This window comes from Uranotaenia lowii, chromosome 3 (genome assembly GCF_029784155.1).
Source record: "Uranotaenia lowii strain MFRU-FL chromosome 3, ASM2978415v1, whole genome shotgun sequence".
Lineage (NCBI taxonomy): Eukaryota > Metazoa > Arthropoda > Insecta > Diptera > Culicidae > Uranotaenia > Uranotaenia lowii.
The window spans coordinates 162727019-162742115 of NC_073693.1; the positions used below are offsets into that span (position 1 = coordinate 162727019).

Sequence of the window (15097 nt, forward strand, 5' to 3'; positions counted from 1 at the left end):
GTGAGAGGTTGTGAAGATAGTAGATATAAAAATACATCTTTTTTCTAAAATTAAGATTATTCTATGATACTTTTTTGACCTATTTTCCATAAGTTTTTTTTTTCATATGATGATCTCATTACTCATGTGATAAATGAAACCCTCCATAATAATTTTAATAGTCAAAATATTTCCCTATCGGTCCCAGCAAAAGTAAACCACGTTGATTGTGGTTGAAAGCTTTTCATCACATTCATTAAAGCATGCCCTAATTCGGAAGTCTTAACACAGCTCCGTAGACCAAATTTCTCCCGGATGGCTGAAAATGCGTAACATTCTCACCAAACTTTCGCCCAACTTCCACACAAAAAGGGCAAATAGTTTTACCCAACCACGTCGCGGTCCAAGGCGGAAAACTCCTGGGCCGAGGCGAAAAGCGAGCAGCAAATTGAGAATAAATCGAATTATAATGCTAATGGCGTTTTTGGGAAGCCCAGAAAAACATTTACTACAGACGCATGTTTGGGGTGGAGAGACGCATCCAGGAAACTGTTCCAAACCGTAATTTCTCCTTGTTGTTGTCGTGGTCGTCGTCGTTCACAGGATAGGTTAAGGTTAAAAGCCCTAGCAAGAATAGCGTAACCACGGCACCTAGCCAGCGCGCCGGAAACCGCAAGGAATACAAATTTGCGAGACCTCCACGAGTATCTCACCTGCTTGCCAGCCTTCCTCACTGTGTCTTCCGGTAGAAAAGGCGGCTAATTGAATTTGCTACCGATTTCGGAAAAGGGGAAAACCATCCTTGGGGGGAATTCATCAGCAGATCGATAATTGGTTATGCGTTGCTCTAATGTTTTGGAAACTTTATAAACAACGCTTGAAGACAGGAAAATCCTTCCCAGAAGTTCGAAGGCTTTTTATTTATTTAACACATGTCTGGAAGAACAAATTTAAGTGTGTGTTGTATACGTTCATGTGTTAGAAATGCCAAGCAAAAAATTAAATGAGTGAAATGATCAATTAACTTCATTATTCCAAATGTTATGGTATAACAACAATCAATCATCAAGTGATGACTTCCAACCCAAGTAACACAGATTAAGCCAACTAGCATTAGGAAGTTTTATTATGGTTTAATTATGGCATTTGTTTGTGCAGCTCGTTTTATGGTGGTTTTATTATGGTCATGCAGAATGCTTATAATTTTTTTTCGACCATATGTTTTCAGATGGTTTTGAAAACGCTAATAAAACTTTTATTAAACATGCTGTTTCAGTTATTTTGAAAGAGTTATGAATGCTCTTTTTAAACTATAATAAAACACAAACCTAGAAATTTGCTCCAAGCTTTCTTTTGCATGTTCTATAAAAGCACTCAGTGCATGATTATTAAACCGCCATAAAACTTAGTGACAGTTCTCGATCAAGATGTCAAAACAGGACACGCTCAGATTAGATAGCACATATTTGAATTGGAACTCCCATTTTTACACATTTTTTGTAAGTTATGCGTGTAGGTTTTAAGTTAAAATTTAAAAAATACATCTTTGAAAACTTGAAATCACCGAAAGTGGTATGAATATCTTAACAATATGAGTATTTAGTGAAAGGGCCCAAATAGTAGGAAAAAAATTGTTGCTTGACGCCACCATTAATTCAAGATGGCGGCTTCCGCTTTTATTTTCAAAGCTGTAAATTACTGAAAATATCGTGAAACCTTCACAATATGGTTATTAGGTGAAAGAAATGAACGAGTAGAAGTCAAATTTCGTTGCCCGTCGCCATCTTAAATCCAAGATGGCGGCTACCACTCAACTTGAAAATACTGTAAATGACTGAAAATCGCATAAAACCTATATTATAGTGGTATGAGTTGAAAGAAATCAACCGGTAGAAGTTGAATTTCGCTATCTGACGCCATCTTGAAATCCAAGATGGCGGCTTCCGCTAAACTTTAAAATGTAGTGAATGACTTAAAATGACATGAAACCCAAATTGGTAGTGGGTGAAAGGGCTTAACGAGTAGAAGTCGAATATTGCTATATAACGCCATCTTGAAATCCAAGATGGCAGCTTTCTATAAACTTTAAAAATGCTCTAAATCATTGACTATCGCATGAAACCTCCAAAATATGGGTGTTTGTCAATTGGGATAAGCTATAAAAAGTTTATTTTTGCATTCTGACGCTATCTTGAAATCCAAGATGGTGGCTTCAGCTGAACTTAAAAAAACTGTAAATAAATGAAAATAGCATGAAACTCTTAAATATAATGTATTGCTAAGGCTAAATGATAGAAGTCAAATATATCTTTTCGCGTTTCTCTGAAAATCTGTAAGTGACTGAAAATCACACAAAAACCACCACAATACAGACCCCGTTCGTTTTTGGCAACATTCGATTTTGGCAACATCGAATTTGGCACATGTGCCTAAATCAGACTGTTAACAGAAACAACATAACCTTATAGTTTTCGCTAGAATAAGACCAATACAATTTAGACATAATAGCATGATAGGAATAATAGAATTACATAAATGGCAAAAAAATCAAAAACTATGAACAAAACAAGAAAAGTTCTAAATACATTAGAAACATAATGAAAAAATAATAAAAGTGATTTAAAATGATCTAAATTGTCTTAAAATAGTAGTTTTAATGTAGTATTACGTGAAAAAAAGATGTGTTCAAGTGATTTTCATTGATTAACAGCATTTTAAATTCAGTGGAAGCTGCCATCTTGGATTCCAAGATGGCGTCGGAAAGAAAAAAATCGACATCTTCTAGCTTAGCCTTTTCATTCAATATCCGTATAGTGGTGGTTTAATGCGACTTTTTGTCAGCATTAAGTATTAAAAGTTGAGCGGATGCCTCCATCTTGGATTTCAAGATGGCGTCTGATAGCGAAATTCAACTTCTACTCGTTTAGCCCTTTCACCCGATACCCATTTTGTTGGGGTTTCGCGCGATTTCAAGTCATTTAAACCATTTTAAAGTTCAGTGGAAGCCGCCATCTTGGATTTCAAGATGGCGTCAGACAAAGAAATTTGACTTCAACTCATGATTTATTCCACGGGTCATTCAAAACCAATCCCTTTTCATTCAAAAAGTCTGTCCTCATTTACTGTACTAATGATTAACAACTCAGAAATGAGGAACTCAACCTTAGCGTGTAATTGGTTGGCTTGCGAGAGAAACGTCAAACCGTAGCTTTTTTTGGGGTCATCATTAAACCATAATAAAACTATGAATTGACTCACGCCATGTTGGTTGCAAAATCGAAGGGCACAAAATGACGCCATGTTGATGGATTCACAATGCAAGCATTGGAAAAAATTTTTTTAGGCCTTTTTCCATCAATTCCATAATGATTGACCATCAGATTTGACGAGGCGCATTTATTTTAAGATACTATTTCATATACATTTTACCTAAAATCTTGACTGGCAGTAGAAAAGACGCTCAATATATTGTTAAAACATTGGTTTTTAGCTATTAATTTTACCAGATCATATCTGAATAATGCAATCATCATTCATCAACCATTATGGTTGCTGGAAAAATAAAAAAAAAACTCCGAGAACTGACAGAACAGAAAAAACAAAAATTTCTAACATGTTTTAAAATAGCTTTTTAAAAGCTTTGCTGACCAACATTGATGACCAACAATGATATGTCTTGATGACGTTTCTAGGGTAGGGCCAAATAGCCTGGTTTGGCTTTATTAGAGTCCAGGTGATGTTATAGAATGCGCTTTAGCTTTTTATGAAGATTAATGCGATAGTCCAAACGATATTTTGCTGACCATAATAAAGCTAAAATTGTTACTTGGGAACTCTCTGGAGCCACTACATTTATCGGGTGCACTTGTGGTATAGCTTAACATAGTTTGAGGTACCGGAATAAAACCATTACTAATGAAAGAAGTGATAACAAGTTAATCCGACCATCATGTGGCAGTTCTGAGGCAGTTAGTGCCTTTATTAAGTGTGCAATGCAGACTTCTGCAATTCATTAGTTTGTTTGTTTATCAGTATCAATGATTGTTTTTACTTGTTTATTTAAGAACGCCATAGCAGCAAAACTAGAGGTGATTGACAAAATCTGAAATAACATTCGGGTCCAGGAAGTCAAGTTCTTTGCTGTTATGTGCCGCTTCGCTCCACAATTTGAAAACAACATTCAAAGAAGGGCAGTTCCACTCAGAAGTTTGAAATATTTTGATTATTCTTGAACAAAAAACAAATGAATTGAATTGGAAAAACAAATGAATTGAATTGAACAAACGAATGAATTAGATTGAAAACAATTCGACGTCAAATGACACATTCCACCGTGACGTGAAATCACTATTCCGGACTTTTCTGCACTGTTTTCATTCTAGAAGTAAACCAATTTACTTGAAAATGAAAAAAAAATGTACCCAACGGTCGCTAATTGAATTTCCTTCGAAATGTATAGGGGAGAATGAGGATACTTGATCCCTGGGGATACTTGATTCCTCAGCTATATCTCGAAACTGGAATGTCTTACAAAGATCAAATGTTCTAGCAAAATGTGCCAAAATGAGCAAAATAAAAATTCTTGTAGTTTAAAAAATTTTAACAAAACAATTGTTTGAGTTATTGAACTTTGTTTGAAAAATTTCACAAAATGTAACTTGAAGATCTTTTTTCATCACTTTAAAATGTTCCTTACATGTGAAAATTATGAAAAAAATATTTGTTCCAATGTATCAATCGTTCGAGCGTAAAATGAACTTCATAATGCCATATTTTCAAAGCAATGGAAAATTCTCAACTTTTTTCAGAAAAAGTTTTCTAAAATGTTGATTATGGGTACAATTGATCCCCTAGAGTTGGGTACAATTGATCCCCCTTCCAAACGGCATATTCTTCTTCTGAATTGATCAGTATAATTGCTGATTACGAAATTACTAATATTTATCCAAGAACAAATATTTATCAAACAATTGTCTGAAGAAAAGAGCAAAAATAATTAATGTTCTCTTAATTATAAAAATAGCGCCTTTAAGTATGCAATGTTTTTAGCGTTGAGACAAAGTTATAGAATTTTCTTCTTATGTCTGCTATAAATTGAGAAATTAGAACAACCATGACCAAAATAGTCAAATAACATTCTATCATGGGGTTTTGTTTGATTTTTAAACAAGGATTACTGCCCCTACTCGCATAACAGTCCCATATGAATTTTCGACATTTTTCATCTAACCCGACAATTCGTCATTATTTACATAGCTCTTCAATCTAAAACTATAAAAAAAGATACTTTGTTCTAGAATTTTCGAGAAAAATACCAACCTATTTCTGTCCCATATGAAATATACCCGCATAAGAGTCCCATATGTCAAAAACTACCAAATCGACAACTTTTAATGCTTTTTTTCGGCAAAATAAATATTATTAATTTATTTTAGTAGTTTTTAAAGATAATTTTATTTATTGGCTGTAGTTTAGCTGGAACTACAATTCGGAAACGGGCAAATCATTCCAGAAAGGCTTCTGATCTTCTTTAATTAAAGGCAATATAACATTTAAAAGAGCAGTTTTTCGGGAACCTTCAACTCCAATAGGGCGATCGAGACGTTGAAGTGTAGTGTTCATAAAAGAATCAGCTGTTGTGACCATCTTCATGCCTTTTTCGAGGATTTTCGTGAAGATGTTTTGATCTTCTTTGGATGATCGAACGATTTACGCGCTCACGAATGAAAATCACTTGCTCAGTTGTTTTCATTTTCCAAAATTTTCCGTGGATTTCCATACGGTCATCTTTGGGTACCGCATCGTAACAATTTCTGTGACATGAGCAAGGTTCCAATATAAGAGGATGCCCAACACGACGACGTTTCGCGACAATGGCTTGTTGATACTGTTTTTTCGAAATTTTCGATTTCCTACCACGGCTGACGGTAAAGCTCGCTTCCGAATCCGGAGAATAGTCCATACTGTCATCAATACGACCAACGGTTGACTCTAAGTGTAGCGCACCAGATCGTGACAATGTCGGGAAAATATCCGAATTACCCGTTTCACTGAATCCTTTAAATTCTATTTCACTAGAATCATTATCACTGGAATCACTTGAATACACCAACAGAGCTTTTAGCGCAGACATTTTTGATGACACTCAAACACCGGACGCGATAAAACTAATCAGAAGAAATCCATTCGCAGCATAAATAACAGACAATTTTTGTTTATCAAAGTGTGCGCAAGTACTTTGGAGAAGAAAAAAAAAATTGGTGTGGGACTGTTATGCGAGTAGATTTGAAAACAGACGCGTTTATACCCGCATAACAGTCCCATCCTTGAAAAACGTTTCTCTGGGTCGTATAAAATTTTTTTTTTGTTTTTTTTTCGTCTAACGAATTTTTCTGACTTCCTGACACACATTTCAGAAGAGAGTTTCTATTTATGGGGCAAGGTTTGGTCAAAATTCGATTTTGTAATCCAAATCAGAAAATGCTCATTTTCTCGCTTGCTCGTTTTTGCATATGGGACTGTTATGCTAGTAGGGGCAGATTAGGGCTTCCTGAATAAAAGATCAAGTCTCCTTCAATAGGGGATCAAGTCTCCCCTAACTTCAGAAAAATCGCAATATTTCTTACTCCCACGAAAATGCTTCTAGCTCATCAACGGGTTCAAGTGTCGTTTCAATTTTTGGAGCATAGAAACTTTAAGTTACAAGCTGTCAGAAAATGTCAAAGACGACGAGTTGCTAAATTTTTCCGAAAAGATATGGTAAAAATAAGAAAAGGGGATCAAGTATCCCCACTCTCCCCTATAATTTGGTGTTGGGGGAAATAAAAATCCTTAGAGCAGTCCTTTTGTTGTGAACAGCTTAAAGCTAGAAAACATAGTTTTATTTAGTGTGATTTAGAGTATAAAGAGATATTACAACTTACATTTGGTTTATTGCCCACGGTTTAACAATTTGCTCTACTCAACTGGCAGGTTAGAATAAGAAAAGTGTTTTCTATTTCGGCTTATACCTGATAATTAAGATTAATGTTAAAGGAGGGTGCGGACATTAGATTGATTTCGGCAACTCACGTGAAGTATAATATCTATCTATCTGCGATCTGCTTATAAATGTGGTTCGAACCTGAATTCAGCTAACACTTTATGTGCGCCAGAATTCGTTCACTAATTCAGCGTATGGTTGAACGCACCGTAAAACAACGAATATAAACTTTTAATATTAATAATTATGTAGATTTTTAATGCCCCATTGGCGGAAAACTGCGTGATCATTCAGTAGATCGTTTCTTCTCTCCTTTCACTTCCGTTCGTCTCAATGATCATGGATCTTTGACAGATCATCAATGCTGGCCTTTCTCGCCGGGGTTCCGTTAGGCGTTACGTCCACCAGTGCTCCCAACAGATCCCCGACCCGTAACCTGTCCCGGATTACAATTCGGAACCAGAGTTACCTCAAATTTCCAGCACCGCTAAGTTAGCGACTCCTCGTTTGAAGACGCCTCCACTCGTTCTGACCATGACCTGACGGATACGACCATCCTTGGATACTATCAGCTGTTCCACTACTCCTCGAATCCAGGCCTTACGCTTTGATCCTTCCACCACATAAACTAAATCACCCTCCCTAAGAGGCGTACTTTCGATGAACCACTTGGAACGTTGATTAACAGTCGGAACGTATTCCTTAATCCACCTCTTCCATAGTTCATCTGCAAGTTGCTGGGATCGTTTGAAAGAGTTTCGAAGAGCTTCGGCTAGGTTGGTTGGGTATACAACTTCCTGTGGTTCGTTCGGGTTTGAACCTCTCAGAAAAGTATTTGGACTCAGAGCTTCGCATTCTGAGTCAGAAGACACGTGAGTGAGGGGGCGGCTGTTTATTATATCCTCGGTTTCAGCGAGAGTGGTGAGCAGAATTTCATCGTTGAGTTTACGGCCGTCGTCCAAAGCTGCCATAACACTTTTGACGGACCGGACCATCCTCTCCCACACCCCGCCCATGTGAGGGGTGGCTGGAGGATTGAAATGCCAACTCGTTGTAGCATTTGTGAATTCGTCAGCACAAAGATGGTCTATCGATCGAATTTGTTGCACCATTTCCTTGCTTGCACCTTGAAAATTGGTTCCGTTGTCGGAAAAATACTCCGTAGCTGGTCCTCGACGACTGATAAACCGCCGAATGGACATGAGGCACGACTGAGCAGAAAGGCTGTGTGCCACCTCCAAGTGAACTGCTCTTATCACCATGCAGGTGAACACGACTATCCATCGCTTCTCTCTGCGACGTCCCACGGAAACTTCTACCGGCCCAAGGTAGTCGACGCCAACAAACGTGAACGGGCGTCTGAACGGTGTCAGCCTTTGTACAGGTAATGCCGCCATCCTGGGAGTTCTTGGTTTACACTTGCGGACCTTGCAAAACACACACGCCTTCTCTATCTGCTTAATTAGCGAAGTCAGACCACTTATTGAAAATCTCTGCATTACTTCATTTTTCACAGTTGCCCGGAACCCATGGCCATACCGCTCGTGATAGTGTCGGACGAGAAGCGCTGTTACTGCATGACATCCCGGAAGAATAATCGGGAATCGTAGATCAAAGGGAAGGAAATTGGCGTTTTCGGATCGACCTTCCATTCGCAAGACTCCTTCGGAATCTAGCAGAGGTGTAAATTTTAATAAAGGGCTCGATTTATCCAATGGAATCCAATTAGACGGAGGATTACTCAAATTTTTCTTAAGAGTCTTAATTTCGTCTCCGAATACCTCACCCTGTGCCACCATGAAGATGATGTTTTCGGCACGTCGGTGTTCGGACTGTTGCAACGGAACCAGAACTGCATCATTTTGCCTTTTCACGAGCTTCTTGAGGTTTTCGGTGGCTAGGATGGTTTCGATGGGTTGGCCTGAACGTTTCCGTCTGCAGTTTGAGATGAAACGAAGTACGCTAGCAACAGTTCTCACAGCAATGTTCCATTTTGAAAAACGAGTTACGTCGATCAGTGGACTGAACAGTTTAATTTCATGGAACAGGTGCGTGGCTCTAACTTCAGCTTCTGTGTTTGGAGACGGCAGATGTTGTGGAGGCCAAAAGGAGGGTGGTCGATAAAGAAAGTCGGGCCCACGATACCAAATACTATTAGCAGACAAATCTGGTGTGGGACCACGTTTAGTGAGGCAATCAGCAACGTTTAATTTCGATGGTACGTAATGCCAATCAGAAAGCTTTGTAAGACTAAGTATTTCACCTATTCTGTACCCCACAAAGGGTTTATACTTTCGTTGGTCGGACTGAATCCACGAAAGTACCGTGCGAGAATCCGTCCAATAAAAGGTTTTATCGACTTGAAGGGAGTGGTTATCTTTGACGACTTGTGCTAGCTGCGACCCTTGAACCGCAGCTTTTAATTCGAGTCGCGGAATCGATAGTAATTTTATTGGAGCAACTTTCGACTTTGCCATCACCATAGCACATTTGACGGAGTTTTCGACAACGATTCTAAGAAACGCAACGCTTCCAAAGGCGTTCTCACCAGCATCGGAAAAAATATGTAATTGGATGGCGCCAAACTGATCAGACGGAGTCGAGCCAAAGTAACTTCTGGGAATTCTAATGTGTTTGATCGTGGCGAACATCGAAACCCACTGCTGCCAATTCGCCAACGTACTTTCATCGATCAAATCGTCCCACTCGCAACCGGTTCTCCATAAATCTTGGATTAACATTTTTCCCAACACGGTGAGTGGTGCAACGAGGCCCATGGGATCAAAAAGAGACATAACAGTGCTGAGGATGTTTCTTTTAGTAGGTTTATCTTTGGCGATAGAAGTTGTGCTCATCGGAGCCGAAAAGGAGAATTCATCCAAATGAGGATCCCAAGTGATTCCCAGAACCCGTTCATATTGTGTTACCTTATCGAGATGAAAGTGTACAGCTTCGTCGTTGCCGGTGGTTCCCAATCCTACGAGAACTTCTGTTGAATTGGATGTCCAGTTCGTTATCTCGAATCCGCCATTCGAGTGGACCAACCGCACCTCTTTCGCTCGTTGGACCGCCTCTTCTATTCCGTCGAAGCTGTCGTAATAGTCATCGACATAATGGCGGTGTATGATGGCTTCGGCAGCACCAGGGTATCGATCGGAGAACTCTTGGGCATTTCGGTTCTTTACAAATTGGGATGAGCAGGGGGAGCAGGCAGACCCGAAGGTGGCTACATCCATCACGTACACTGTTGGCTGTTCATTTGGAAGGGATCGGAACAGGAATCGCTGGGCCTGTTTATCAGCTTCCCGAATCCGCAGTTGGTGAAACATTTCACGTATGTCGCCCCCTACCGCTATTCGTCTTTCACGAAATTTGCTGATAACGGCAGGCAACGACGTGAGAAGATCGGGACCTTTCAGCAAACAGGAATTCAGTGAGACTCCTTGTACCATTGCAGCGGCATCCCATACAAGGCGCACCTTGTTCGGCTTTTTGGGATTCTGCACCACGTCTAAAGGAAGATACCATACCGATGATGGATCTGTATTCAACAGCTCTGTGTTCGTTGCTTTATGGCAATAGCCTCGGCTAATGTAATGTTGTATCAGCTCGACTACTTTCTGCTGTAGGTTCTTTCGGATTAACTTTTTCTCAAACGATTTCATTCGTTCTACCGCCATAGAGTAGCTTTCCGGAAACGATGGTTGGCCTGGTTTCCAAATCAGACCGGTTTCGAATCGCTTACCTACTCTAACGGTAGTCGCTTCTAGGATTTCCCGAGCCCGACGAATGTCTTCAGACTCGATGAATTTTACAGATGGTGACGGAAGTTCTTCTAGCGCATATTGGGCTCCCAACAAATCATGGAGCTGGCGATTTGTGAGCGGTTCGACGTAGTGATGATGCAGACGAGAACTGGTATAACTCTTTACCTCGGGTCCATAAATCGTCCATCCTAGGACGGAACGGGTTGCGATGGGTTCTCCAGGAGCACCTATTCTGGATTCCAATGGTGCAAATAGGTGGAGATTGTCTAGACCCATGAGAATTCGAGGAACACTGATACCTGACATAAAAACAGGCACTCCACGTAGATGGCGATATCTATCGACGACCTCTTGAAAGTCTATTTCTTGATCCGGAAGCTTCAACTCGCCAACAGTATGCGCAGGGGCAAGTTTGAACTTCTTGTCAGAGCCAGGGGCTGAAATCGATAAATGAATTTTCATCGAAACTTCTTCATAGCGTTTGACGTCGTTAGTCCACGAAATAACGAGAGGTTCGTGAATGCCTTTGGCTCCTAGAAAATCTGCAACAGAATTTTCCACCAGCGTCGTCGACGCACCTTCGTCGAGAAATGCCAGGATTGGAATCGAATTTTCGCCACAATAAAGTACGATTGGCATCATCCGGAAAATAATTCTACGGATAGGTTTTACACGATGGTAAGCTGTAACATGGCACGCATTAACTGCTTCCTCCATACAATGCAACAATGTATGGTGACCTCCTTTACAGTTTCGCACGTCACAACGACCTGTTACATTTGAATTTTGATTAATTTTGAGCAATGATATGAGAGAGCAATTTAGGCAACAAGTTTGATTCAATAACCCACCCGTTGCATAAAACAATACGAGCGTGTTGGTTTTTAACCAAAACTGAGAATCAATAAAAAATGTGCAAAGTAAAAACCCATTTTGGGGGAAACTTTACTAAGCGTGCAAATGAGCGGTAAAACGTCACTGCAGTTTCCGCAAAATAGTCAAGTGTGGTGCTCGAAATCGGACGCACCAGAACAGTGCTCGTCGTGCCAAAAGCCTTTTAAAGGTGACGGATCCGGATAGTGCGGAGAACGGATATTCTCAGGCTCAGGTAGGTGCCTTTTGTGATCCTAGAGGAATCACCTAACCCCGGATTTATCGCCACAGGCCACAAAGGCACGGACAACAAATCCGAGACACGTGCCAAGATCCCAAACAAGACCGGACCAGCGCCGACAACATCAGGTCGGAGGAGACAAAGCCACGAGGAAAGTCAACTCGAAAAGGGTCGCCAAAGCGTGAGTTTCCATGAAAATCAAGGTGGCAAAATACCTAACGAGATTTTTCTTCAGGGCCCTTTTTTGGTTCCGGCATATTTTGCTCCACATCTCGGCACGTGTTCATGTTGCTGCGCACCCATTGGTATCGGCTCCAACCTTTTTTCTTTCCGGCACAAAACGAGCTCCGAACTCTTCCGAAACTGCACGGCACAGACAGCGCCATCTGTGTTTTCAACCACATACTGGACGGAAATTTTCTTTAACTTCGTTTCGTCCACGGTCCGGATCACAGCATTGTCCATCGAAACACAGGATCGAATCGCCGCCCATCCTCGGTCGAATGAGCCATTCCTGGCTTGGATCACGCGCTAGGGTCGAGACTTTTGATCGCGGTAAAATGAAGCCATTGACGAGAACGATTGTCGCGACGTTTGAACAGCACTGGACTGACACCCACCGTCTGCATCCGGGGAAGGAGAACTCGGGATTTTTGCTCCGCATCCACATGGACAGCAGGCGCGGCACACCTGATGTACCAGCTGTTTCACCGAAAAGCCAACAGAAGCGGCGATCGTGGCACAGATGGCCACTCCATCATCGCCGGCTTCGGAGCCAGCAGCTGTTGAACGTGAGCCGTAAGTGAAAATTTTACGCTACTACACTCCAACCAAAAATGACCGGAGTAATCGGGCGATGGGTGGGAGATAATAAAATGTTGCCGATATAGAAAATTAACATAATTAAATCAATCATTATTTTGTGGCGATGACCATCAAGACTTTTCCATTACAAATGGCGCCCAACTAAATCGAACCACTTTTGATTATTAGTTCGACAAATTTTTGAAACTTAGCGTCTAGTTACAATTATCATTGTTATTAGTATTAGATAATTGATTATTATTGCGATTACTTAATTATTGCTCTTCTTGTTTATCATATCATTTTGCTGTATCATCATCAGTATTGTTTTGTTTGTTCAATACTGCATTTCATATTTAGCTGGTTTTAATCCGTTTCAAGATCATGAACATTCGGGCACAGATGTCAAGGGGGTTGCTAAGGAAACATCAAAAGGAACGCGATCTGGAGGCGCGGTATAACCTCTATTCCGGGCCCTTGGCAATTAAGAGGATTAAATCCCTCTTTTCCTAAGACATCTGTTGCTTCTAGAAAAACCAGTAATTGTGTTTAGTCCTCACTGTAAGATCAGAGTCATTTTTTTCAATGACTACAAGATTTTAATTGATTGTTTTGCTGCTTAGGAGAAAGTCTTAATAGTTTGGTTTCAGGAGTCGAAGGAATTTTTACCGGGTCTGCTGGTATAGATTGACATCATTTGCCAAGATAGGTTGGCGTTGAGTTTCGTCTTTAGTTTTAGTGTAATCTTTGCCATAATTAGATGGCGTTAAGATATTTTTGCCAAGATTCGTTGGCTTTGAGTTTATTATGATGTGTTTATGTTTTATATATTAAGTTTAAGACACCTCTGCAGTAGGTGTTACGCTTCCGAGGTATGCTCGGAATGTAGTCGATCATTTTTTTCTTCCTTCGAACTCCTAGTGGCGTGATTATGAATTTTTCATGGATCCTTGTCATGATCCATGAAAAATTCTACCAAAGCAGCAATGTTGTGTTACATTTGAATTTTGATTAATTTTGAGCAATGATATGAGAGAGCAATTTAGGCAACAAGTTTGATTCAATAACCCACCCGTTGCATAAAACAATACGAGCGTGTTGGTTTTTAACCAAAACTGAGAATCAATAAAAAATGTGCAAAGTAAAAACCCATTTTGGGGGAAACTTTACTAAGCGTGCAAATGAGCGGTAAAACGTCACTGCAGTTTCCGCAAAATAGTCAAGTGTGGTGCTCGAAATCGGACGCACCAGAACAGTGCTCGTCGTGCCAAAAGCCTTTTAAAGGTGACGGATCCGGATAGTGCGGAGAACGGATATTCTCAGGCTCAGGTAGGTGCCTTTTGTGATCCTAGAGGAATCACCTAACCCCGGATTTATCGCCACAGGCCACAAAGGCACGGACAACAAATCCGAGACACGTGCCAAGATCCCAAACAAGACCGGACCAGCGCCGACAACATCAGGTCGGAGGAGACAAAGCCACGAGGAAAGTCAACTCGAAAAGGGTCGCCAAAGCGTGAGTTTCCATGAAAATCAAGGTGGCAAAATACCTAACGAGATTTTTCTTCAGGGCCCTTTTTTGGTTCCGGCATATTTTGCTCCACATCTCGGCACGTGTTCATGTTGCTGCGCACCCATTGGTATCGGCTCCAACCTTTTTTCTTTCCGGCACAAAACGAGCTCCGAACTCTTCCGAAACTGCACGGCACAGACAGCGCCATCTGTGTTTTCAACCACATACTAGACGGAAATTTTCTTTAACTTCGTTTCGTCCACGGTCCGGATCACAGCATTGTCCATCGAAACACAGGATCGAATCGCCGCCCATCCTCGGTCGAATGAGCCATTCCTGGCTTGGATCACGCGCTAGGGTCGAGACTTTTGATCGCGGTAAAATGAAGCCATTGACGAGAACGATTGTCGCGACGTTTGAACAGCACTGGACTGACACCCACCGTCTGCATCCGGGGAAGGAGAACTCGGGATTTTTGCTCCGCATCCACATGGACAGCAGGCGCGGCACACCTGATGTACCAGCTGTTTCACCGAAAAGCCAACAGAAGCGGCGATCGTGGCACAGATGGCCACTCCATCATCGCCGGCTTCGGAGCCAGCAGCTGTTGAACGTGAGCCGTAAGTGAAAATTTTACGCTACTACACTCCAACCAAAAATGACCGGAGTAATCGGGCGATGGGTGGGAGATAATAAAATGTTGCCGATATAGAAAATTAACATAATTAAATCAATCATTATTTTGTGGCGATGACCATCAAGACTTTTCCATTACAGACCTTTGTACGTGCACTTGATTTTCCCATGATCGCAGAGGCAGATACGACAGAGCTTCATTTTATCGACCAATTTAAAGCGCTCACCCAAAGAGGAGGCAGCGAAATCATCACAGAATCGTAACTTGTGATCGGTTCTTCTGCACATAGGGCACGGTTTTC

The 15097-nt window shown here is 40.9% G+C and overlaps 2 protein-coding genes and 1 long non-coding RNA gene across 5 annotated transcripts in view; 2 read left to right on the plus strand and 1 right to left on the minus strand.

Moving 5' to 3' along the window:
* The window catches only part of LOC129751298 (uncharacterized protein DDB_G0283357), a 361153-nt gene that overhangs the window by 315151 nt on the left and 30905 nt on the right, over positions 1-15097 (plus strand). The gene's annotated exons all lie outside the window — the stretch shown is intronic.
* Positions 6951-8768, minus strand: LOC129751299 (uncharacterized). Its single transcript, XM_055746725.1, has 2 exons — positions 7120-8768; positions 6951-6989 (listed from the first exon to the last, which is right to left on the minus strand). Exon 1 carries the CDS (start codon positions 8758-8760, stop codon positions 7432-7434), a length of 1329 nt encoding a protein of 442 aa, XP_055602700.1. The 5' UTR covers positions 8761-8768; the 3' UTR covers positions 6951-6989; positions 7120-7431.
* LOC129751301 (uncharacterized) lies at positions 11718-12233 on the plus strand. Its single transcript, XR_008738669.1, has 3 exons — positions 11718-11836; positions 11893-12023; positions 12078-12233. It is a non-coding gene; the product is annotated as an uncharacterized LOC129751301 (long non-coding RNA).